General features: G+C 37.3%; 2 protein-coding genes across 2 annotated transcripts in view; both read left to right on the top strand.

Moving 5' to 3' along the window:
* The window catches only part of LOC128199830 (uncharacterized), a 152328-nt gene that overhangs the window by 73835 nt on the left and 50597 nt on the right, over positions 1 to 27896 (top strand). The gene's annotated exons all lie outside the window — the stretch shown is intronic.
* LOC112046443 (uncharacterized) lies at positions 5595 to 8902 on the top strand. Its single transcript, XM_024083066.2, has one exon. It carries the CDS (start codon positions 5978 to 5980, stop codon positions 7100 to 7102), a length of 1125 nt encoding a protein of 374 aa, XP_023938834.2. The 5' UTR covers positions 5595 to 5977; the 3' UTR covers positions 7103 to 8902.

Consider the following 27896-nt stretch of genomic DNA (forward strand, 5'->3'; position numbering starts at 1 on the left):
GAGACAAAGTGGCAAGCAATGAGCTTGTACTGTGAAGAGGTTATGGAGCTCAAGGAAGCAGCTGAGCGAGTGAGAGAGATGGCAGCAGATGCTCCACCGATTCGCAGAAGACGGACTTGGCCCAAATATGACGTAAATTTCGTGACTTGATCTTTTCTATATTTATGTATTTATTTATTTATTTTTGTCTCTTCTATGTTGCTTAGCTCCTTTAGCTCGTTTGGGTCACGTCGGAAGCACCAATGTGGAATGTGCTACTCGATCCGTTGCTGCTTCATTTAAGACGCGGAGGGTTGCGCTGGGTTTTAGTGGGTATTCCGGTCCTGGCTACGGCGAGTCGCACATACCCTCCCGAGGGTACCGCGGAGTCCCTTTTGCGACTCCGCCGGGAGGGATGCGTAAAAGCATTTCCCAGCGAGAAAAAAAAATGTGTGCTTGGCTCTACCTTATTTTTGACCTACATAAACGACCTTCTGTGCACTTGTTACGACCGCTGTAGTCCAGTAGGTTGCAACGACAGCAATGTTCCAGTGCCCTGCTCTCATCTAACCTTGGACGGCAGAATGTGCTTGCTCAGCGCCCTACATACTCCGTTGCGATGGATTCACGTAGCGATTCACGTAGCGATTGCGATTTACGTAGTTAATTACGCAAATGAGTATTGATATAAAAGAGGAGGACACGCGATGCAAGGCGCTTTTTGATCAATCTCCGATCGAGTGGGACATCTGGTTAGGATTAGACTCTCTATATTTCGATCGCCGAAATTAGAGTTTTCTAGTAGTTATAATTTAATTTTGTAATAATTATAATATTGCAAGATTTCTTAATAAATAAGTATAAAATCATACGCATTTGCATTCTTCAACCCCCTAGCTGCCCCAAAACGTAAGTCACTTAGCCTTAATTAAGCGCGATTGTTCAGCTTTGCGGACGACACTGCAATAATATTCCACGGTGATAGTTGGGATTCAGTAAGACATCTATGTCAACAAGGCTTACAGGATGTTTCTTCATGGCTTGGAGACCATCTTCTTACGCTTAATGGTAACAAAACTAAATTCATTAGTTTTAGAATGTCAACTCGAACGGATCCGAAAGAACAACTACATATTAAACTACACTCATGCATATATTATCCTGATAAAACCTGTCAATGTCCTGCTCTGGAACAGGTCAGAAACATAAAATATCTAGGAGTTGCACTAGACGAAGGGTTAAGATGGGATAAACATATATATGAACTATGTGGTAGATTAGGAAAACTCATATTCATACTTAAAAAACTTTGTAATGTGGCCAACGAAGAGGTTATTGGGCTTTTGTACGAATCGTTTTGCCAGTCTATTTTAAGCAGTTGCCTGCCCGCCTAGGGGGGGAGCCTGCAAAAGCTACTTAATGAAATTAGAGCGAGCCCAGCGAGCAGTTTTGAAAGCTGTCTACAAAAAGCCATTCTGATATCCAACTGATACTCTGTACCGTGAACTTGGTTATCTGCGTGTTAGACAATTTTACATCAAAAGTGTCGTCCTGAGGTTTCACAAGAAGGGAGCTTCGACAGTAAACAAGCGCTTTCGTCTTCAAAGGTGGATATGTCCTGTGTTACGCACCCAGTTTGCACGTAAATCTTTTGCCTTCTCCGGACCATTCATATACACTAAAGTCAACAGAGCACTTAAAATCACACACGTGTCGAGGTGTAAATGCAAACAACTCTTAAATAAATGGTTTTAAGGAAATTAATTATGAAGAAACCGAAAAATTGCTGAAATTAAATTAAACTATGTGTGTTGCGCATGGATTAATTTATTAACATACACACGCTCACACACTCCGCCACACACACCACAAACACACACACACACACACACACACACACACACACACACACACACACACACACACACACAGACACGGGCACGTAGTACTGTGAAAACGTTTGTGAACATCAAAGTGGGCGTGAACTACGAATACCAGTGTTTTTTCTCCATCACTTTCTCGAGCTAAGTGTACTTTTATATCAATTGGCATGCAAGAAACTACTAATATACACTGTTATTTAACATCTATTTTAGCTTATGTTTAGTATAAAAGTGCAAAAGTGACAATATTTTGGCCAAACAAAACTATTTTAATGTTCTGCATTATACATTTATCATTATTTTCGTGACTCATAAACATCTGTCAAATTCATAAAATTATTACCCTCTTATGAATTCACATGTCCAACCAATAGTAAATGATAAGTTCGCCATCTACTAGTAAGAGCATTTGGTGTCGGCGGTAAACGCCGGAACTTTACCCGTAGGGTCGGTGGTTCGAATCCTATCTCGGACTAGGCTTTTTTTCTATTTATATAATTTTTCTAAAAAGATTTTAATATTTATAATGACTAGCAAGTCAATCGACTATGCTAGCAACAAAATTAAACAAAAAAGGTGTGAGTGATATTGAGTGATATTTCACTAGTTAGGTACTCGTTGAGCCACAATGATAAAAGCAAACAAAAAATCGAACGATGAAACGAAATGCGAAAACAACGGGCAAAATGCCCAACAAGCAGCCTAACTTACAAGTGCTGACACGAAGAGGACGCAGGCTTGGGTACATCTCGAGAAGCTCATCACTGAGCTGCATGAGTTTGTACAACCAAAGATTAATGTCCATAAGGAGATAAAAAGCAAGGTAGCCAGTATCGGTATTGCTTACAAGAGGTTAAAAGTAATAGAAGACGGGCGTGTTATCTACCAAGGTCCTGATATCTCGGCTCCCGAAGCTTCAAGCAAACCAATATCACCTCGGAGAAGAACCGTGACAGAGACGACATCGTCAGTGGACACTGTGAATACAGACTGTGAGTCGGTATCTGAGGCCGGACGCGAAGTTCGCAAAGCCAAACGGAGGAAGCCAACGTCACCAGAAGTGACTAACGAAAAGAAGAAGAGGAAGGAGGAAGGATCAACCCCTCTCATGAAGGAAACAACGCAGCCCCTTGACAAGAAGATATCAGACTGGCAAACGGTTTTGACAAAAAAGGAGAAAAAGTTGCAACACAAGAGGCAACAAATACTAGTGAACAGACCTAATGCATTGATTGTCCGACCGAAAGAAAAGTCAAAATACGCCGAGATTCTAAGTCGAGTCAAGAAAGATGTCCCTGACGAACAAGCCCGAGCCTCGGTCGATAAGATACGCAGAACAGCTACTGGGGACCTGTTGATTATTCTCACAAAAGAGAACACAGATAGAGGACATAATCTGCAAAAAACCATCAACAATATCCTCGGGGATGACGCCCAAGTCATTAGTAAAGGGTCTGAAGAAGATATTGAAATCAGAGATCTTGATGAAATAACAACAAAGGAGGAAATTCTCGAAGCATTACATAAGGTTATCGGAGCAAGAGACGAAATCACGCTGAACGCCATTAAGTCACTTCGTAAATCATATGGGGGCACCCAAACAAGATGGAAGTGTGCAGTAAGGTAGGGAATACAAAAGCACCAGGATTGGATGGAATCCCAAACATTGCCCTAAAAGAAGCGATCAAAGCGGCACCACAATTGTTCTTGGGGGTTTACAATGCTTGCCTTAAAGAGGGTATTTTTCCTCAAAAATGGAAACGACAGAGGTTAGTACTTCTACCTAAAGGAAAGAAACCGGCAGACGATCCATCAGCTTATCGTCCACTATGCATGTTGGACACAGCGGGCAAAATACTAGAAAGTATAATCCATAGAAGGATCGAATCTATAGTCGAACCTCAACTTTCTAGCAACCAATACGGATTCCGAAAAGGACGCTCTACCTTGGATGCAATCGACGTTGTGGTTAACATAGCGAAAAAAGCAATTGCAGGAACAAGATGGAAGCGAGGCGCGAAGAAGTACTGCCTAATTGCAACGCTGGATATAAAGAACGCGTTTAACTCTGCCAAGTGGAACTGCATCATGACAGCTCTCACCGAAATGAATGTTCCAGGATACCTGCAAAGGATGGTGAGAAGCTACTTCAGTGGCAGGGTGCTGAAATATGATACGGAGGCTGGCCAAAAAGAATATAAAATTTCTGGAGGAGTACCTCAAGGTTCCGTTCTTGGACCATTATTATGGAATATTATTTACGATGGATTACTCAAATTAATAATGCCAAGAGAAGTCAATCTTGTGGCATACGCAGATGATGTGGCCTTGGTGATTGTTGCAAAACATATCGAAGAGATCCACCTGGCTTTTGATACTGCCTTCGAAAAAATCAACTGTTGGATGGACACAGTTGGCTTAAAGTTAGCTGAACACAAGACAGAGGCAGTTCTCATCACTAGCAGGAAACAACTCGAAACCATCACACTGCGAGTTGGGGCTCATGAAATTATATCTCAGCCGTTCATCCGTTATCTGGGAGTAATGATTGACGCTCGTCTCAACTTCAAACAGCAGGCTGAGCATGTATGTGCCAAAGCGTCGGTGGTAAGAGCGGCTTTATCACGTCTGATGCCTAATATCGGAGGCCCGAAACAGAAGAGGAGGACACTATTGTCATCAGTGGTCACATCTGTCCTCACATACGGAATCTCCATATGGGGTGATACACTCCGTATACAAACATCACGGAGAAAACTCGTGCCAGTGTACCGACTGCCAATTGAAGAACTTGCAGAAGAACGGAAAGCTCTGTACCGTCGAAAATTATCAAGTAGTCTGAGCACTGGGGAAATAAAATGTGAAGAACGTCGCAACAGCACGAAGCGATGGCAAAAAAGATGGGATAATTCGGTAAACGGCAGGTGGACGTATCGCCTTATTCCCAAACTAGATGTCTGTCTCGACCGCAAGCATGGAGAAGTCAACTATTACCTAACACAGATGATCTCAGGGCATGGGTGTTTCCGTGAATATCTGTATAAGCACAAGCACAATACATCTCCAATGTGCCCGTCCTGTATCGGAGTCAACGAAGACGCAGAACACGTATTTTTTACGTGTCCTAGGTTTGAAACAGCACGCAATGCCTGGGAGAATATCCTTAAACATAGAAGTAGGCCAGAACATGTAATTAAAGACATGATGTCGTCGAAGGAAGCCTGGGAGGCAACAAGCGTGTTTGCGACGGAAGTTCTTCAGGAACTTCGCCGCATTGAAAGAGCCGAAGCAAATACCTGAAGAAGCAGTAGCGCAAGACCCTCTCCCCGCGAAGTAATGCCTAACGGCGGGTCCGCGGGGGTCACAGAGGCTGAAGACCAGAGGAGGAGGTTTTTTAGTCGGTAGTGGTTACCCGAGCCCGACTTACCGGGGCAGACCATCAAGCCCTAATGATACGTAAATGTATTTTTCCGAAACCTCTGAGGAAAAAAAAAAAAAAAAAACACACACACACACACACACACACACATGCAGCTGTTATGCTCCGCCCAGTCTTTCACTCAACGAATTCTTGGACTTCCTGGACCGACTTACTGCAGATGCAAAACAACACTCTTGCGTGGCAATAGCCGGAGATTTTAACTCTTGGGCAATAGACTGGGGCAGTAAAAAGACAAATACGCGAGGAGAAGCTTTACTGGAAGCCATGTGATGCCATGTCTATTAGAGGTGGCGCTGGCGTCAACAAAACATACTTACATTGTCTCCGTATTTAAAATCGAATTATAATTGAAATAGTAGAAATATTCGCAATTCACAGTGTTATCCTCAGAGTTAAATGTGTAAATTTGTAGTTAAAAGTGTTATATCGACTGAAACTTAACATATTATTAAGAAGTAATCGTGATAAAAACCGCTTGCAATTAAGTGAATCAGCTGTTGTGGCAAGTTTGTCTGTCATTAGTGATCTTGCTACGCGATTAGCGACTTAATAACTACAGTGTGCCGGGTCAATTTCGCGTGAACTGTCTTCAAGTGATTTGTTGTTCAACCGCCAGTTTATTCGTATTTTGTTCCTGCGTTTTCAACATTTATTACAACCAAAAGGGCCGAAAATGCCTCGAAATATTGAGTGCGGCAGTGGGTGCGGACGTCCCGTGACCAGGCAATCCCTCATGCAGTGTCATCTCTGTAAATCCTCGTACCACTGTGAATGTCTCAATATAAATTTGCACCAACTCGCAACAATGTCTAAGGAGTACCTGGCCTCCTGGCAGTGCCCTGCTTGCTCCAATGTTTCAAATCGTCACAGAGGGAACCGAGAAAATACCCCTGTACGCAGTTCTGTAATCCCCTCTGTGGAAGAAACCGCCTCACTACCACAACAAAATCGTACTAATGCAGACCAAGACTGGCGTGCTTTCACGCAAGAGCTCCAATTAATGCTTAATGGGTGGCGTAATGAAATTGATAATTCTTTAAGTCAAATTAGTAACGACATCAAAAGCGCTTTATCCGATATGAAGCATGAAATTCAGACTTTGAGGACAGATCAAAACAACTTGAAGAGCGGCTTCACCAATCTATCTCAAGAAGTTGCCGAGCTGAAATCATCTACTCAATACTTATCAAAGCAAAACGAAGACCTAGAAAAAAAAGTTCACACCCTCGAAGGTCACAAAAAAGACGCGCAGGAATCTCATAGCCTTGTCTCAACCCTCGAGTATAAAATCGACTGCCTGGAACAGCAAGCCAGGCAGTGCAACGTCGAGATCGTCAACGTCCCCGAGAAGAAAAATGAAAACCTCATAACAATACTGGATGCGATAGGCTCTGTTATTAAATACCCTATCCAACAAAAAGATGTCGTCTCTATCCACCGGGTACCCCACGCTCATCAGCAAAACAATAAACCAAAAAACGTAATCGTCAAATTTTCAGCTCGCTCCGTTAGAGATAATGTGTTAAGCGCATATCGTAAAATGAAAAAGGTAAGAAGCGATCAAATAGGAATCTCGGGACACTCGCAAGATATATACCTAAACGAACACCTCACGTTAAAAAATAAAACTCTTTTTCGTCAGTGCCGTGAGGAAGCTAAAAAATGTAATTATAAATACGTGTGGGTTAAGAATGCCACAATACTCGTCAGACAAAACGACAATTCTCCAGCGTTTGCTGTACGATCTTGTAATGACTTTGTTAAATTTAAATGTTCTCTCACCCGAATGGAAACTTAAAAACCTATTGTATGGACTAATTGACACTAACTCTTTCTCATTTTCTTTAATGTATTGTATGTATTTTTTAACAGTGAACTTTTGTTTTTGTTTTCATTTATACTATTACATATTCAGGGTAACTCAACTTTTTAATAAATATGTGGTCACATGTGCTACTTATTACAAAACTGCAAATAAAGGCTTTATTCGTATTACAATAACGCTCGTTTTCCTAAGTCAACCGGACATGAGTATTCGTAAACATGCAATACTGTTGCCTAAGCTATGTCACCTTACGAGTACATATCTCTCAATACCTACAACTATTGTAATTATACTTGCAATATTATATCTTAAAAAATATAACACCCGCTTTAATATACTATGTAATATCAACTTATTGATTTACTTTACTCATTTTAGCATAATTCTTTTACTAATGTGTATTTATTACCGACGGCATAGCAGTGTGTAACAGAAATATAATAATGTACTATCAGAACTGTGGGGGTATACGTAGTAAACTACAGACTCTGTACATGAATATTCTATCGAATTCGTATGACATTATAATCCTAACCGAAACCTGGCTGGTACCCGAGATCAATGATAGTGAATTCATTGACCAGCGGTACGTAGTGTTTCGGTGTGATCGCGATCGCGCGGCTACTAAAAAGGCGGACGGAGGAGGCGTTTTAGTAGCGGTGTTGAAGAACCTAAGACCATCCGAAATTACTGTACCGAGTAGTTGCGTCATGCACAGATACTTGGAATGCATTAACGTGGAGATTCCTGGTAATAGAACGTTTGCTCGTATTATTTTTTCAGGCGTATATATTCCACCTAGTTCCTACATAGAAGCATATAAAAACTATTTCGAATCTTTGTCAAATCTAATGAATGAAGTAAATGTGGATAAATTTTACATTATCGGTGACTTCAACCTACCTCACGCATCTTGGACTCCGAATTCACAGGGTAATGGGCTGTTATGTGACGGTGTCACTCCTGTAACCTTGGAAATGCTGAATTTTTTGTCAACGTTAAACGCCGCTCAATACAATACTATTCGCAATTCTTATAACCAAGGCAGAATCCTAGACCTAGTTTTATCATCTAGCGATTGTACCGTTGAAAAACCTGACGTTCCCCTACTTAATGAATCAATTCACCATCCACCGCTCATAATAAAAACAGCCGAACTAGGCCTTCCTATCATTCAGAATAATGTTCCCCGTTATAATTATAGACAGGCTAATTTTGAAGCCATCAACGAAAGTATCAAAGCGATACCATGGGAGGAACTATTTCTAGACAAGAACTCCGAGAAAATACTTGAAATTTTCTATGAACAAATTTATAGTATTATAAAATCACACGTACCCTTAAAAGTAACTCGTGCCAAATATCCAACTTGGTTCTCACCTTCACTCATTCGTATATTTAAAAATAAAAACAATGCCTGGATAAAATGGAAAAAGTACAACAATATCTCTGACTATGAAACATTTTCAATCTTCAGGAAAAGATTTAGTACCCAGTGTTCGAAATGCTTTGCCACTTATAAAAAGTCGGTGGAGGATAGCGTGCGTTCAAATATCAAGTATTTTTTCACATATGTTGCTAACCGCAAAGGTAAATCTGGAATACCTTCTACAATGAAGTATAAGTCCACACAATCTAGCGATCCGGATAACATATGTAATATGTTCTCGGAGTTCTTTCAATCCGTCTACGAACCATCATCACTATGCTTGGAGAACTGGACCCCTCCTGATGGCGATAGTTGCAACCAGTTGTTAATAGACAGTTTACAGTTTAGCCCAGAACAAGTTTGTAAAGAATTGAAATATCTTGATACCTCCAAAGGAGCGGGTCCTGACCACCTCCCAGCAATATTCTTAAATAATACATATAAATCTATATGCTGGCCCATAGGTCTCATCTACAATAAATGTCTTAAGGAGTCGATCGTACCTCATATCTGGAAACAAGCAAATGTAGTACCCGTTTATAAAAGTGGTCCAAAGAATGATGTTGCTAACTATCGACCCATATCCTTGCTCTGTATTTTATCGAAGGTTTTTGAAAGATTAGTGCACAATGCTTTGTACCCATTACTTCATAACATTATCATACCCGAACAACATGGATTCGTTAAACGGAAATCTACCGTCACAAATTTGTTACATTTCACTAACGCCCTTTTTGACAGCCTGGACAAGGGTGAACAAGTTGATGCTGTTTATACGGACTTTTGTAAAGCTTTTGACAAGGTAGATCACGAACTCCTGCTTCAAAAGATTGCCTTTAATGGGATCCGAGGAAATCTTTTGCGGTGGTTTGCATCTTACATCACTTGTCGAAGTCAACGTGTCGTAGTAAATGGTTTCAAGTCAAATTGGGTATCCGTGACGTCTGGCGTACCACAAGGTTCCATATTAGGGCCCTTACTTTTCATAATATACATAAACGATATTCATAGTTGTTTCAAACATAGTAAATTCTTATTATATGCTGATGACTTAAAAATATTCCAAGAAATTAACAAAGAAACAGACTGTCATCTACTTCAAGAGGATTTAAAGCGTTTGACAGAATACTGCATACTGAATAAATTAAATTTAAGTCTACCAAAATGTCACGCCATTACGTTTACGAAAAAAAAAACCCCGATTGATTTTTCGTATATGCTCGTCGATGTAAATTTAAAAAAGACTTCTTCCGTACGCGATCTCGGTGTTCAGCTCGACTCCAAATTACACCTCGACGAACACATAAATAAAATCGTAAATAATGCATACCGCCTATATGGGTTTGTGATGCGTTCAACAAAAGACTTTTCAAAACCCTCGACTTACTTATCTTTATACAAGTCTTTAATAAGGCCTCAGTTAGAGTATGCGTGTTGTATATGGAACCCCTTTTACGACAAATACAAAAACCAGATAGAAATGGTCCAAAAGAAGTTCCTCCGTTCAATGCACTACAGATGCTATAGATCAAGACTCCCTTACGCTGAGCTATTAACTAAATACAATCTTCTTACTCTTGAATCTAGACGCAAGTTGCTTGAAGCAATGGTATTGCATGGACTCATCAATAATAAATATGATTGTCCTGACTTAGTATGTAAATTATCACTAAATGTTTTGAAGTACGCAGGTCAACGTCGGGTGCGTGCTTATAATTTATTCGCTGTCAATTTCTGTAAAACCAACGCTGGAAAGCGCGCGCCTGTGCGTCGGCTTGTGGACACCTACAACAAGCTATTTGACGATGTGGACGTATTTGCCTTGTCCGAACCCCAATATAAAAAGGCCATCTCAATCACTCTTCAAAAATTAAGTACCTGAGTAGTAATAGTGTCTTAATTCTTATTATTAGATCTCTTATTATAATTATTATTACTTTTTTTTTCTTACCTATTTGTGTTTCATTGTATTTTTAATTATTATTGTTATAATTCTCTCTTTTTTTTATATAGATTTATGTTTGTTTGTTTTTTTTTTTTTTTTGTAATAGATTTGTTTGTGTATTTTGTGACGCCATTATTTTCGTATGTGTATTCGTGGATAGTATTGTTGTTTACATGTTTAAACTATTTTTACGTTTACTTTTAGATTTAAGAAATAATATGTAAATGTTAACTATCCCTAAGAAATAAAAATAAAAAAAAAAATAAAAAATAAAAATAAAATGTCTACTCTCGACGTAGTTTTGCTGAATAAAGGAAATAAACCAACATTTACTAGAGGTGACTCGTCGTCGATAGTAGATCTCACATTTGTCAGCGGCAGTCTCGTTAAGGGGAGCTATTCCTGGGAGTTAATGGACTTGTACACAGCCAGTGACCACAGCGTCTACATTATATGGGAATTGGAAGTAAGCCGAAACAACAAAAAGGTCCACAAGAAAACGAACTCCAATGGCTGGAAAGTGAGTACCTTTGATCCCGATACCTTCAAAATAGCTATGGATTGCAGCCTAATTGCCGACGGAAATGCTGAAAAGAAGGTGGAAAAGATAATACTTGAAAGTATCATTCATAGAAGGATCGAAGCGATAGTCGAACCTCAACTTTCTGGCAACCAATACGGATTCCGAAAAGGACGCTCCACTTTGGATGCGATCGACGTTGTCGTTAATATAGCGGAAAAAGCAATTGCTGGAACCAGATGGAATCGAGGAGCGAAGAAATACTGTCTATTGGCAACGCTGGACATTAAAAACGCATTTAACTCTGCCAACTGGAACTGCATCATGACAGCTCTCACTGAAATGAATGTTCCAGGATACCTACAAAAAATGGTAAGAAGCTACTTCAAAGACAGATTGCTAAAATACGATACGGAGTCTGGCCAGAAAGAATACAAAATCACTGGAGGAGTACCTCAAGGTTCTGTCCTGGGACCATTACTGTGGAATATTATGTACGATGGATTACTCAGACTAATATTGCCAAGAGAAGTCAATCTGGTGGCATACGCAGATGATGTAGCTTTAGTGATCGTTGCAAAACATATTGAAGAGATCAACCTGGCGTTTGATACTGCCTTCGAAAAATCAACTGTTGGATGGACACAGTTGGCTTGAAGTTAGCTGAACACAAGACAGAGGCAGTTCTCATCACTAGCAGGAAGCAACTCGAAACTATCACACTGCGAGTCGGAGCACATGAAATTATATCTCAACCGTTCATCCGTTACCTGGGAGTGATGATTGACGCTCGTTTGAGCTTCAAACAGCAAGCTGCCAAAGCGTCGTTGGTAAGAGCAGCTTTATCACGCCTGATGCCTAATGTTGGAGGCCCGAAACAGAAGAGGAGGACACTACTGTCGTCTGTGGTCACATCTGTCCTCACATATGGAATCTCCATATGGGGTGATACACTCCGTATACAAGCATCACGGAGAAAACTCGTGCCAATATACCGACTGAGTGCTTTGAGAGTAGTTAGCGCTTTTCGCACGGTGTCTGATGATGCAGCATGCGTAATCGCTGGAATGCTGCCAATCGAAGAACTTGCAGAAGAACGAAAAGCTCTTTACCATCGAAAATCATCAAGAAACCAGAGCACTGAAGAAATAAAATGTGAAGAACGCCGCAACAGCAGGAGGCGATGACAAAAAAGGTGGGATAATTCTGAAAATGGCAGGTGGACGTATCGCCTTATTCCCAAACTACCTGTATAAACACAAGCACAATACATCCCGAAGTGCCCGTCCTGTTCCGGAGTCAACGAAGACGCAGAACACGTATTTTTCACGTGTCCTAGGTTTGATACAGCACGCAATGCCTGGAAGAATATCCTGAAACATGGAAGTAGGCCAGAATATGTAATTAAAGACATGACGTCGCCGAAGGAAGCCTGGGAGGCAACAAGCGTGTTTGCAACAGAAGTTCTTCAGGAACTTCGCCGCATTGAAAGCCGCCGCAAAAAAACACACACACACACACACACACACACACGCACACACACACACACACACACACACACACACACACACACACACACACACACACACACATACAAACCCACCACCACACGCGCATATTCACATAATATATATTGTAAATATTTTGAATTATATAAACTTAGCATTAAGAACTTACCACCTAACTTAACTTTATTACCTAATTTAACATGCTTGTTACACACTTCATAAACTGACAGATGTCCACAGACAAACAACTAACAGATAAACGACACGCACTCCTTGACGCTTCCAACAGATATCGCCTAATTAGTTACTCTATTTAATGTAAGATGGCGCTACTATCTATTCCTTTTTGACGGCCTCCGTGGCGCAGTGGTATGCGCGGTGGATTTACAAGACGGAGGTCCTGGGTTCGATCCCCGGCTGGGCAGATTGAGATTTTCTTAATTTGTCCAGGTCTGGCTGGTGGGAGGCTTCGGCCGTGGCTAGTTACCACCCTACCGGCAAAAGACGTACCGCCAAGCGATTTAGCGTTCCGGTACGATGCCGTGTAGAAACCGAAAGGGGTGTGGATTTTCATCCTCCTCCTTGACAAGTTAGCCCGCTTCCATCTTAGACTGCATCATCACTTACCATCAGGTGAGATTGTAGTCAAGGGCTAACTTGTAAAGAATAAAAAAAAAAAAAAAAAATCCTCCGACACATGTTATTATGCATTTCATTACATATTATTATTACCTTTGTTTTATTTATTCAGTTTTTAATAGTTTTACTCCGTTCTTATCAAAAGATGACAATGGCTATTTTTATTTCCTTACGTTATTTTTGTATGATTATATATTCACAAGAAAATTATAAGCACCCATCAATATTGTATCCCAACAGTAATAAGTAATAGTTATATATGATCAAACGAACTTCCAAGTGAAGTTCGATCATTATTATATGAGTTGCATCCTTGGAATATATGATAATTAAACAAAGGTAGTGTCCTTATTTGGTTGGTAACTATGCGCACTATTTTTAAAGAAAATTAAAATAGGAAGTCAAAAAAGTACTTCTTATTACTCGTAATGCCACCTCAGACCTCCATCTTGGATATCTCTCATTATTTAAGAGAAGGTATTGTAACTTGTACAAACTTTCCTGTATTATTTGGGAGAGCTTCCGGGAGGGTGGGTGATCATATATTCCAAGGATGCAACTCATATAATAATGATCGAACTTCACTTGGAAGTTCGTTTGATCATATATTATATTTCCTTGCATCCTTGTTCATATATGATAATTAAACAAAGGTAGATGTTAAGAGCGAAAGGGAGAAAGTTTGAAATAAATCATAACTTAGTTAATAATTATGATTTTTATCATTCATTTCTATTCGAGTTACAATCAAGAACTAAATTTCTTATTACTATCAACCTACCATATAACAATATTAAGATTTTATGTATATGGATCTAGCGGATTCCGCTTTGTCCAAGAAGTGTTTTTGTAAGACCTGGCAAAATAGAGGGATGATCTTGTCCTGTTTGCATTTTTTCACTTGATGGGATCACTTGCATGTTATTATTAGTCTAATCTGTGCCCGAAGGTCTTAAATATCTTTTTTAAGATTTTTGTACCACTTTGGTACTATTTGGATACTTATATATTTGGGTTTGAGTAAGGTATGTCGTGTCCTGGGTAGCGGTTATGGGTGATAAATAATAGTAGGCTCTACTGATAAAACACTTGTATTGACTATCAGTTACAACGGTTAGGTAACGACTGGCGGCAAACCGCCCGTATTGACTTCGTCATAATTACGAAAATGCTTAAGTAGCATTTTCATTTACAATCTATGTGTGTGTGACCACCACATCATTCCACCCCCTTTTTTTTTTTTTTTTTTTTTACAGGAAACAATGTATAGGTAGTATAGGGGTGTTTCATTCTTAACACTATAAGCACAATGCTGACAAAACGTTTCACGAGGAGCATACACTTGTTACACTTAAACTAATGAACTCTGTAAAGCTAACAACAAAAAAAATTTTTAAACAAAAAAAAAAAAAAATATATAAATGACAATGTAAAATTTGTATAAGTGTAATATTATGTAAACAATTTTGTAGAACACCTTCAAATACAATTACTTTAAACAGAATATGGTTTTTACTTTAACATTGCACACTAATATATATTTACCTAACTTAATATATTACTTATTCTAGAAAAAATTTTGGTACTACGTGATAAATATAAATCATTTCTTAAAATTATAAACATGACGAAACAATTAACAATAATGCAACTAAGCATAACGTGCAGGTACGCGGCTGACGCGACCACTGCTCGTTGTTTTGCATTTTACACCGTTGGTATTATAAGGGACCGTACACACTGTGACTTTCTTTTTTAAAATCGGTTCCGTAGTTTTTGACGACATAGTATTTTGGGGATTATCGTTTTCCTCCAAAATATAAGCTGGTTTCAACCGATCTATAGAAACTATAACCTGACGTGTGGGTAATTGGACCTTAAAAACTTTCTCTGTCCTGCTAATTACTCGGTACGGACCGTCGTAAGGCGCTTGGAGAGGCTTACGCACCGCGTCGTTCCTGATAAATACTTTGTCACAAGTGTGTAAATCCTGGTGAACAAAAATTTTTCTCGAGTCTTTATTGACCCTTTTAACAGGTTTTAAATCATTAATTATACTTTTTAATTTGCTTACATAACTAGAGCTATCTAAAATGTTATCCTTACTTATATCATAAAATTCACCTGGCAGCCTAATACTTGTGCCGTATACCATTTCAGCACAACTAACATTAGTGTCTGCCCGTACAGCGGCTCTTAAACCTAGTAAAACGGTTGGTAGTTCTTCTACCCAACTTTTAGTTGACAGTCTAGCCATAAGTGCTGCTTTTAAAGATCTGTGCCACCGTTCTATCATCCCATTACTCTGCGGGTGATAAGCGGTAGTGCGGATCTTTTCAATACCCATAAGATTCATGAGTTGCTTGAAAAGATTACTCTCGAAACAACGACCTTGATCGGAAGTACACTTAAAAAATACTCCGAAACGCGTTATATAGTTTTCATAAAGAGCTTTGGCTACTACTTCAGCTGTGATTTCTTTAATTGGGACAGCTTCTGGCCAACGCGTACCTCTATCTATCATAGTCAAACAGTATCTATATCCCTCGGGTGATGTATTGAGAGGGCCTATTATGTCAATCATTAAGTGACTAAAACGATCTACTTTCTCGAAAGTACCTAAATCGGATACAGTATGCTTTTGAATCTTAGATCGTTGACATGGGATACAGGCCTTAGCCCATCTTCGGATATCTTTATTCATACCTACCCAAAAGTATCTATCTCTAACCATTTTGTTGGTAGCGCGAATACCCGGGTGACTTAAACTATGAATTGCATCGAAAGCGATACGTCTAAAACTTTCCGGTAAGTATGGTCGGGCCTTATTAGTCGATGTTTCGCAAACAACGCAACTATCGGTGCCTGGCATCACGATGTTTTTGTATTGTATTTTTTTTAGTTCGCTTAACTCTTCGTCATCATTTTGTACACGTGCGAGTTCCGTGAAATCAATGACCGTAGGACAAACAATTTCTTCCACGCGGGACAAAGTGTCAGCTACTATGTTATCTAACCCGCTCACGTGGCGTATGTCCGTAGTGAATTCGCTAATGAACATTATCTGTCTAGCTCGCCTAGGTAGCTCTTTCACGCTACCTATCTTTGAAAAAACATAAATTAGAGGTCTATGGTCAGTATACACAATAAAATTACGACCTTCTATCATATATCGAAAGTGAGCTATCGCCGAATAAATGGCTAATAACTCTCGATCATAGGTACTATATTTCCTTTGTGCTTCCGAGAACTTTTTAGAAAAATAAGCAATAGGTTTCCATACGTTACCTTCTCTTTGCTGTAGAACCGCACCCATGCATGACTCTGAAGCATCCGTCATAAGCGCCAAAGGTTTGTCTATCGCAGGATACGTTAACGTCGCGGCGTCACTTAGGCTCTGTTTACACTGCTCAAACTGAGCGTTTGCTGAATCAGTCCAAGCGATTTTTGACTTATCTTTTTTTTTTGTATTCGTTAAATAGCGATCCAACTCAGACTGCTTTTCAGCGGCACCTGGTATGTGTGATCTATAGAAATTTAACATACCTAAAAATCTCCGGAGTTGGTCCACAGTAGCTGGCCTCGGAAACTCGATGATGGCTTTCACCTTCTCGTCGAGTGGACGAATCCCTTCCGTTGTTACTTCATGACCTAAAAACTCCAATTTTGTCTGTTCGAAACAACACTTTGATATATTCAGAGTAATGCCGAACTTCTCTAAGCGACTAAATACTTCCTCTAAATGTTTTCTATGCTCGTCGACGTTGTTACTTGCAATTATTATATCATCTATATACACGAATAAAAAATCTAAGTCTGGGAGTACGCTATGACACATAAAACGCTGAAAACTTTGGCCAGCATTTCGAAGGCCAAAAGGAAGTCTGATGAATTCGAAAGCCCCGAAAGGGGTTGACACAGACGTCTTTTCAATGTCCATCTCGTTAACTGGTATGCAATTGTAAGCTCTGTTTATATCTAACCGTGAAAAAATTTTCTTACCAGCGAGTAAGTACGTGAAATCGCGTAACCTGGGTATAGGGTAACTATCAGGCTTAGTAATAGCATTTAAGCGCCTATAGTCACCACATGGCCTTATCTGCCCATTTTTTTTAAGCACTATATGCAGAGGGCTTGCCCACGCGCTTTTACTGGGTCTGCATATTCCCATTTCACACATTAACCGAAATTCCTCTTTAGCCTTAGCGTATCGGTCTGGCGGTAACGGTCTTGCTCGACATTGAACAGGCGGACCGTTCGTCTCGATGTGATGACAAACGCTATGCTTAGGAACTTCCTTAAAAGATACCGGTTTAGTTAAATCTGGATATTTAGCTAACAAACTATAATGTGGGTGTTGATTATGAATTGTAGTTATTGAACTTTCCATGCACTGTGACATACTAGCAATAACATTAAAATTTGTTACCTGATCCACTAGTTTCCGTTTACTAAAATCTACCACTAACTTATACTTAGTTAAAAAATCGGCTCCTATTATAGGCTGTCTAACGTCAGCAACTATAAATGTCCACCGAAATGCTCTCCTTAACTTTAAATTTAATACTAAACTATGCAACCCAAATGTCTTAATAGGTGTACCGTTCGCGGCATACAGTCTATAGTCCTCGCACGCTCTATTTTTCTCGCGCACTGCCCACCGGGGTAACACTGACACATTAGCACCACTATCTATTAAAAACCGTAATTTACTGTTTTCGTCAGTTATACACAAGCGGTAATTTATCGATGGGTCACAGCCTCCCGCCGCAGACAGGACCGAAGCTAGTTTTCCGCACTGCCAGTAGGCTGGTTCGATGTCTTCCACGTACACGGTTGAACACATTTGTGTGCTCGGGCTCTAAACTTATAGTGGTAGTAGCAAAGCCAGTCTGGATCTGCCGGTGTCCTCTTCCTGCTACCGCTAGTGTTGCGCGTACGTGGCGCGCCGTGTGACCGTGATCGGCTTCTCCCACCGCTACGCTGGGAATTTTCAATTTTTCTTAGTCGTTCGCCCAGCTTGTGGATCTCCGCTATGACATCCGGAGAATCACTCCTTGCACTCCGTACTGCGGCCACCCCCTGTATAGGCATTGCATTTTCTGTCACCTTGTCTGCCATTCTGGCCAAAGCGTTAATATCGCTTAAACCTGATGCCGTGAGTATTCCTCTCACCCATCCCGGCAAATGGTTTTGCCAAAGGATGGTAAGGGTTTCATCTGTAACTTTGCCACTTGCCAGCTCTTGCATTTTCCTCAGCAACTGCGATGGCTTCTGGTCGCCAAGCTCCATTTCAGATATCAATTTTTGTACCTTTCTATTTTCTGACTCCTCATAAATGTCAAGTAATCTTGTTTTTAATGTATCATATTTACCATTTTCCGGCTGTTTGACTAATATGTCTGTCACTTGTTGTATAACGTCTTTTCCTAATTTCGATATGACAAACTGAAATTTTGCCTCGTCAGACATCTTCTGCGGGTGTAGCACTGCCTCCGCCTGTATGAACCAGTGTCGCGGCAAATCCGTCCAAAATTCAGGAATTCTCGCCGATACAGACACGCCGGAAACTGACACCTCTGGTTGAGCCATTTTAAATTCCAATGTGTGAGTCGTTACGTGTTGCTACCCGTGCAAAATAACCGCTAATAAAATCAAGTCGGGTCACCACTTTTGTACCACTTTGGTACTATTTGGATACTTATATATTTGGGTTTGAGTAAGGTATGTCGTGTCCTGGGTAGCGGTTATGGGTGATAAATAATAGTAGGCTCTACTGATAAAACACTTGTATTGACTATCAGTTACAACGGTTAGGTAACGACTGGCGGCAAACCGCCCGTATTGACTTCGTCATAATTACGAAAATGCTTAAGTAGCATTTTCATTTACAATCTATGTGTGTGTGACCACCACAAGATATATTATCCGACGTTTGGTGTGATATATCAAAAATAAAACAGACTGATCGGTCCCTGGAGCAGCAGCAGATTTTATTATATTTGTTGATATTATTTCGACACTGTTATTTTATAACAATTTAAAATTTAACTTTATTAAAGCTATGCATTGGCAAGTTCATCACAGTCTTGGTGTTCGCGTTTCGGCTTTGCTTGGGAAGGAAAATAGAAAGGACTTACTGAGACCGCTTCGTATCTTCTTTCACTCACAATCACAGCCAAGTTTTATCACATAGTTTTTGGTAGTATAAAAGCGTAACATAAAAACAGAAGAATTGTCGCGGCGCGTGCGCATAAAGCGTGTTTAGATTGCGAAGGATTACGTGCGACTAATTAATTTAGTTTTCAGCGGCGTTTAGGAATAACGGGGATTATGCGGGACAGAGACGTACTTATTGGATGCGTTGGAGTAGGAGAGGGATAGAGAGCGTTACCTTTGCGCGAACATACTGCCCAGCTTTGAAAGCTTTGAAAAGCTTTCAAAAGAGGAAGCGAATGAGTATATAATAAAAATAAAGAAATACTAAAACAAAAAAATAAACTCAATTAAAATTAGTACTGAGTAGGAATGATGCGTGAGCGTATTACAGATCATCTGAGTATACCACTTCTTAATAATCTTAACGAAAGCGTTGCGTGAATGTCTATCCTTATTTGAATAGTTTAATAATATTCCCTAATAGCTATTAAATATAACTGCATTATTAACAAACTGTTCCGGTTGGTATCGGTCGCGTGCGTCAATCTTGCCTATATCGAACTAGCAATGTATGCAAATCCGTTGCGCCAAATGTTCGCATGACATTTTAAGGAGTTAATGTTAGCGAGAAATGAAAAGCGTAAACTTAAAAAATTCTTTCATCTCGACACTCTCGAACTAGTACATTATGCGCATTCATTGCGCCAAATGTTAGCACAACTTTTATGAGTTTTTATCCAAGCGCACAATGAAAAGTAAATTAAATGCGTGGTTTAAAACATCTGCGAAGCGATTCAATATAATAAGCGACATCTATCACGTTCACTGTCCGAACGCGCGACGAAGAAACTCCGATATTTAACTGCAATCGAAAGTATGTCGAAGCGCTTTAGAAATACGTTTCAAATTGCCATGAGGCCAGGAGCGTGTTAGAATATAAAATATGTGGGTACCCACATCTAACCGTTCGAGTAGGCAAGATAAAACATTTTGCGAAATATACTTAATGAAATTAATGTGAAATTATGAAATTATTTGCGAATTAGCGTGATAATAATACAATAAATATTACAGTTATTTGTGAAGTTTACAATATGACATATGCGAGGTATAAAATAAATTGAGTTTTGAATCTGAAAGAAGTTCTATGTTGTGGTAGGTAGGTACCTATGCGACAACCAAATCATAGAATTCCTTCAACTAGGTACATGAGGTACCTACGAGTATAGCGATGTTTTATGTAATGCGTGTAACGAATAAAATTTGTATTGATGAATGCGAGCGTAATAAATAATGTTTTTAAAATAAAAACAGTTTGCGACTATAATAAGTGCATTTAAGCCATAAAATAGCGAAATATTTAGACAAACGTTAACGTTTTGTTTTAACATAGCGGAAATTCTTAAGTACCTACAAATAGTACATACTTAACCTATATTACATCCAGTTGGATGAGCGTGTTATTTTATGAGTAAGCGGCGTATCTTTATACAGCGTTAATTGTTAACTTACAACTATATACTTAACCTATAATGCCCATTTTGGACGTGCGTTTGTATGTGCGTGAATAGCGAATAATTGTAAGCGTTTAAACTAACTAAGTACCTAAATAATTAACTTTTGCGAGCGTTATGAAAAAGCGAAACTTAAAATTAAAAATGCGTGGTGGTTAATATAATCCTAACTAATGCGAATACTTTAGATTTTTATAAGTTACCTAAAGTTTATAAATAAATACATATTAAATATGCGTATTGAGTATGATAACCCTAAGGAATGCGAATACTTTAGACAAGTTAACTAAAGTTTTATAAATAAATATGCGTGGTTTTTAGAGTATAGGTAACCCTAATTTTTAATGCGAATACAGACTTTAGACTTTTGTAAATTATCTAAAGCTTAAATAAATATGCGTGTTTATTAGAGAAAGTATAACTAGATTCTAATGCGAATACTCTAGACTTTTGTAAGTTATCTAAAGTTAAATTAAATATGCGTGTTTATTAGAGAAAGTATAACTCCAATTTTTAATGCGAACACTTTAGACTTTTGAAAGTTATCTAAAGTAAAAGCGTAGAATCTTATTAACTATTTTATTGCAAGTTGAAATACAAGCAATTGTGTTGGCTAAACCACAAAAGATGCGGTTCAAACTGAGCGGGTGTTCGTGTAAGATAAACAACCGCGTTGGTTTTCCTTATTCAAAACCGTAAAATAAACTATTATTTTGTAACCTAATTAGGCCTAATTGTTTGTAGATAAGCGTGCTAGTGTTTTATAAACTTCAGTATTACTGTGGGGCGAAATAAATGTGAATCGAGTTTAATATTAATGCGAGATTTAATAATATGCGTGAAGAAACGAATCGTATGAAATAATTTGCGACATACCCACAATAATGTACATAATATTTCGTCTGCACGGTAAAGTTTAGGTATTTTACCCGGCGTAATTTTTTCAACACAGAGTTAACAAACCATACTGTATTTTAGTGCGAATAATATAAATATTTATTTAGCGTCCGCAAATACTAAATTTGTTTTAGTGTATTATCAAATAGTTTAAGTGTAAATTAACTTCGCGTTGTAATTTAATTTCTATAACTTTTAATTATTTATGGACAGCGGTCAATTGGTTTTGTGTTTACCTAAACATGCGGGATATTAAATTAAAAATGAAATTGCGATAAGTTAATAGATAATTAAGTAAAATACATATCTGAGCCTAATCTTTAGCGGGAAAAATTATAAGAAGCGATTAAGCTCGGTATTTGTAAATATTTTAAATTATTTTAGCGTTTCATTTAGCGTGAGAAATCGAAATATTTAAGTGCGTGCATCAATGAAATAGAATTTTTTAAATGCGTGTATTAATGAAAGAAGTGAATAGGCGTATTTTTGAGATCAGACCTGAAGGATGAATTGTCATAATAATTTCCTTGAGTCAGGCGTTGCGTGGTAAAATTAAATACTTTTTCTGGTTCTCTTGAACTAATAAATTTATTTTTATGAAGCGGTTTTTCTTCTAACTTGGAGAAATTGCGGATGTAGTTATAGCGATTATTATTAGTGATTTCACAAATGCGATGTGTTTTTGATTTAAAAGAATTTTGTAATACAGGTGCGTCACCCATTAGAATAAAGCCTAGGGTAGTTTCAAATGCGTGTGGCAGTCCAGGACTAGATGTAATTCGGCCTTGCCTAAGGATTTTAGTGAAGAATTGAGCGCCTAAAATAATATCAATCCCACTAGGTATATGGAACTTATCATCTGCTAGCGGAACATTCGTTAAATGAGTAAGCAATGATTTATCAATATACGAAGTTGGGAGATTATCCGTTATTTTGTCTACTATCAAGGGGTTGAGTGCGTAAGAGTTATTATTGAATTTTGAAAAAATGGTTAAGTGTGAAATACCTCTTATGTTACTTGTGGTTCCACTGAACCCATTAACTTTCCTTGGATATTTCTGTGTTTTAATATCTAATGCTAGGCGGTTAGCACATTCAATCGTAATAAAATTATGTTGCGAAGCGTTATCAACTAAACATCTAAGAGTAAATTCTTCTCCAAATGGATTTAAAGCGCGAATAGAAGCTGTTCCAAGCAAAACAGTGCGAGCGTCTTGTTTATCTTCATGTACGGAACACAAAGATACCGCGGGCGGTTCTTGATTTGCTACATCGATGGTATTTTGCGTAGGGCTTGTCGTACGATTATTATTACCAATAGACGTGTCGTCCTGGCTTGGTTTATGCGAAAAACACAATAAAGAGTGATGCGATTGAGAATTACAGTGCGTACATGATTTTATACTTTTACACGAACCTTTTTTGTGAAAAATTGACAAACACGAAAAACATGCATTAAGCGATTTAACTAAATTATAACGATCTCGCGGAACCAACTTTAAAAACTCTGAGCAGCGGTATAAGTGGTTATGCGTATCAAGTTTACAAAGCGGGCACTTATGTTCTGAATCCTCTGAAGGTACGAAAGCGTTGGTTTGTGTAGAAGACGGTATTTCTTTAGGTACAGAAACTATTTGCGTAATTTGCTGATTTTCCGTTTCGACAAGCGTAGAATCGGATGGGATTCGATCATTAATTTTTGCTAGTTCTTTATTGTACGTGTATTGAACAGCTGAATATAGTTCTTCAAATGCGAGTAGCGATTGAAAGTTCGGTTCGAAATTTGCGTCAAATTGCATACGGGCAATATTTAATTGTTTGAGTAGACTCATGTATTCTTTGCGTATACTACTTATGTTGGCGGCTTTACTCAAAAAACATCTAGGATTTTCTTGTGCACTCGTACGATCATGATAAATTGATTGCATATAATTGAAATATGCGCGAACTTGTGACTCTAAAATTAAAATCTCGTGTCTCGCATCTGGTAACGATTCGGTTGTGTGAGGAGGCATCGTATAATCGTATAATATTGTATATATGTATATGAAAGCGTAAAAGACTTAAATAAATACGTAGAATACTCAATTAAAGTACCTACTGAGCAATATGCGGACAGGCGAAATAACTATTAAGTGAATGAGCGTCTGTGCGAATACAAACGAGGGTAGGTTTTGGTGCGAAAGAAAATATGCGTAAGACTTTATAGATTATTGAGATCGACAGTGATTTTAAGCTAATAATGCGTTTATAACAGCGTATGTATAAAATAAGTCACGTATAGATTCATTAAGCGAATTCTTAAAGTGGTACACTCAAATAATTGCAACACGTCAGCGAAATAAAGATGGCGTGGCAAAACGCCTAATATAAATGCGTAGAATTAAAATTAAATAGCGTAAGCTCGAAGGACCTTTGCGTATAAAAATATGCGAAAGAAATGCGTTTAGCGAAAAAAGGAGGTTCAATCCGTGGCTCGAAGTGACCAAAAATATGTTCGCTTTTCGGCTTTGCTTGGGAAGGAAAATAGAAAGGACTTACTGAGACCGCTTCGTATCTTCTTTCACTCACAATCACAGCCAAGTTTTATCACATAGTTTTTGGTAGTATAAAAGCGTAACATAAAAACAGAAGAATTGTCGCGGCGCGTGCGCATAAAGCGTGTTTAGATTGCGAAGGATTACGTGCGACTAATTAATTTAGTTTTCAGCGGCGTTTAGGAATAACGGGGATTATGCGGGACAGAGACGTACTTATTGGATGCGTTGGAGTAGGAGAGGGATAGAGAGCGTTACCTTTGCGCGAACACTTGGGGATCTTGTTATAGAAGAAGAGTACACCCAAACCTACAAAAGATTTTTTTACTCTTTGGAGACGATATGCAGAAATAACTAACTTATGCCCGTGTCTAGTAAGACGTGGGTTTAAATCTGCTTTTCGTTTGTACAAATTAATATTTTGTCTTACATAGACTATACTGTTTTATATATAATAATAATTCGTATTTAATAATAGTTCGTATTATAGGAGCTTATTTTCTAATTACCGGTGTCTAGTCAAGTCAAATATTCAGGATGATTTTGCTTTATATAGGAGTAATATGGAACTTAACATAAAACGCGAACCTAATGTATTTTGGAGCTATATTACCTCAAAACGCAAAGGGGCACGCAAACATAAAATATTGCAAGGGGGACAATTAGTACCGCCGGAGCAGTGTGCTGATCTCTTTGCGAAGTTTTTTAGCTCAGTGTATGCGCAGACACCTCCGCGTCTCTGCGTGGATGAAGCGGTGAGGACTAGTGGGAGTGGTAGTGCGCGCATCCATGTAGAGTCTATTCTCTGTGACGATGTAAGGGGAGCGTTAGAGAAACTTAAACCGAAATTTTCCGCAGGTCCAGATGGCATTCCACCTTACATAGTTAAAGATTGTGATAGTGTATTCATATTGCCATTGCAGCATATTTTCAATGTCTGTTTTAGAAGTTCGTTCTATCCAGAAATCTGGAAAACGTCTAGGGTAGTGCCTGTTCCCAAAAAAAGCAACAGCTCAGAAGTATGTGACTTTAGGCCTATCGCAGTATTGTCCGTTTTCGGAAAATTGTTTGAATCAATATTGGAGAGTCGAATAAGAAAGCAGTTTGAATACCAACTAACTGATGTCCAACATGGGTTCCGGGCGGGTCGATCAACTTGTACGAACTTGTTGGCATTTTGGACTTATGTGACTGGGGCAGTTGATGGTAGTTCACAGGTTGACGCAGCTTATTTTGATTTTCAAAAGGCGTTTGATGCTGTTGATAATGACGTGCTTCTTAATAAGTTTGCTTCTGTTGGATTTACGCCATTACTACTTAATTTCTTCTCCAGTTACCTAAGAAACCGGAGGCAATACGTTCAGTTTGAGGGACATCGTTCGGAACCTTATTTTACACATTCTGGTGTAAGTCAAGGAAGCAATCTAGGACCACTGGAGTTTCTAATATTGATCAACGATTTGCCGAATGTGATTACCCATGCTAGGTGCCTACTGTTTGCAGATGATTTGAAAGTCTTTTATAAGGTGGAGCGCGTTTCGGATGCCCAAATTTTACAGAATGATGTTGATAACGTGTTGCAGTGGTGTACTCGTAATAAATTATTTTTTAACATTAATAAGTGCTCCGTCATTACATTCAGTCGAATGGTTGAACCGATTGTAGTTACTTACAAACTAGGCGACACAAATCTTTCGCGTGTAACGACAGTTAGGGATTTGGGAACGACTATGTCAGAAAATTTGACATTTCGTAGCCATATACAAGAAATAAGTACCAAAGCCTATAGGACTCTAGGGTTTGTGCTCCGCCAGTCACAACATTTCAAATCTATTGAGGTTATAAAGCTTTTGTATAACACATATGTGAGGAGTAAACTGGAGTGTAATTCCATCATATGGAATCCATTTGAGCATAAGTACGTAGATATGGTGGAAAAGATCCAGAAAAAATTTATTAGATGGCTCTACAGGAAGCAATATGGCTATTCAGTTGGGTACCCCACCATATATCCAAGTCTGTTTCTCCTTGGAATGACCGGGTATGACAAATTGGAGTTAAGGCGTAAGGTAGCTTTGTTAAAATATGTAATAATTTTAATTCAGGGCAAAGTGAGTAATTCTGCCATACTAGAAACAGTAGGTTTGCATGTCCCGGACAAATACGCTAGTGCGCGACGTCGCCATTTATTTGTTATACCGCATGGCAGGACAAAAGTGACTCAGCACGCACCGTTAGCGCTTGCGCTGCGCCTGCTCAATGATCTAACTGGTAACAATTTAGAATTGGACGTTTTTCACTCTCCACCGCAGATGCTTGTAAAAACCATTAAATTATCATTAATGGAGTAAGTTGATGTTTTTCGGGCATTTAATTTTTATGTTTTGTTAAATTGTTAAGTATATTATTGTTATTGATTAATGTTTTTTGTATTTAAATTATTAATGTTTTCTTTCTTTTTTTTTTTCTTTTTTATGTTATTTTTGTTATAGTTTGTAATTTTGTTTGTATTATTCTAATGTATGTATAGCCTGGGAAGACGAATTGGGCAACTGTAATGTCTTCCCGGGTATTGATTAAATAAATAAATAAATAAATAAATAAATAAATAAATAAATAAATAAATAAATAAATAAATAAATAAATAAATAAATAAATAAATAAATAAATAAATAAATAAATAAATAAATAAATAAATAAATAAATAAATAAATAAATAAATAAATAAATAAATAAATAAATAAATAAATAAATAAATAAATAAATAAATAAATAAATAAATAAATAAATAAATAAATAAATAAATAAATAAATAAATAAATAAATAAATAAATAAATAAATAAATAAATAAATAAATAAATAAATAAATAAATAAATAAATAAATAAATAAATAAATAAATAAATAAATAAATAAATAAATAAATAAATAAATAAATAAATAAATAAATAAATAAATAAATAAATAAATAAATAAATAAATAAATAAATAAATAAATAAATAAATAAATAAATAAATAAATAAATAAATAAATAAATAAATAAATAAATAAATAAATAAATAAATAAATAAATAAATAAATAAATAAATAAATAAATAAATAAATAAATAAATAAATAAATAAATAAATAAATAAATAAATAAATAAATAAATAAATAAATAAATAAATAAATAAATAAATAAATAAATAAATAAATAAATAAATAAATAAATAAATAAATAAATAAATAAATAAATAAATAAATAAATAAATAAATAAATAAATAAATAAATAAATAAATAAATAAATAAATAAATAAATAAATAAATAAATAAATAAATAAATAAATAAATAAATAAATAAATAAATAAATAAATAAATAAATAAATAAATAAATAAATAAATAAATAAATAAATAAATAAATAAATAAATAAATAAATAAATAAATAAATAAATAAATAAATAAATAAATAAATAAATAAATAAATAAATAAATAAATAAATAAATAAATAAATAAATAAATAAATAAATAAATAAATAAATAAATAAATAAATAAATAAATAAATAAATAAATAAATAAATAAATAAATAAATAAATAAATAAATAAATAAATAAATAAATAAATAAATAAATA

The sequence above is a fragment of the Bicyclus anynana genome, unplaced genomic scaffold (assembly GCF_947172395.1).
Source record: "Bicyclus anynana unplaced genomic scaffold, ilBicAnyn1.1 scaffold_29_1, whole genome shotgun sequence".
Lineage (NCBI taxonomy): Eukaryota > Metazoa > Arthropoda > Insecta > Lepidoptera > Nymphalidae > Bicyclus > Bicyclus anynana.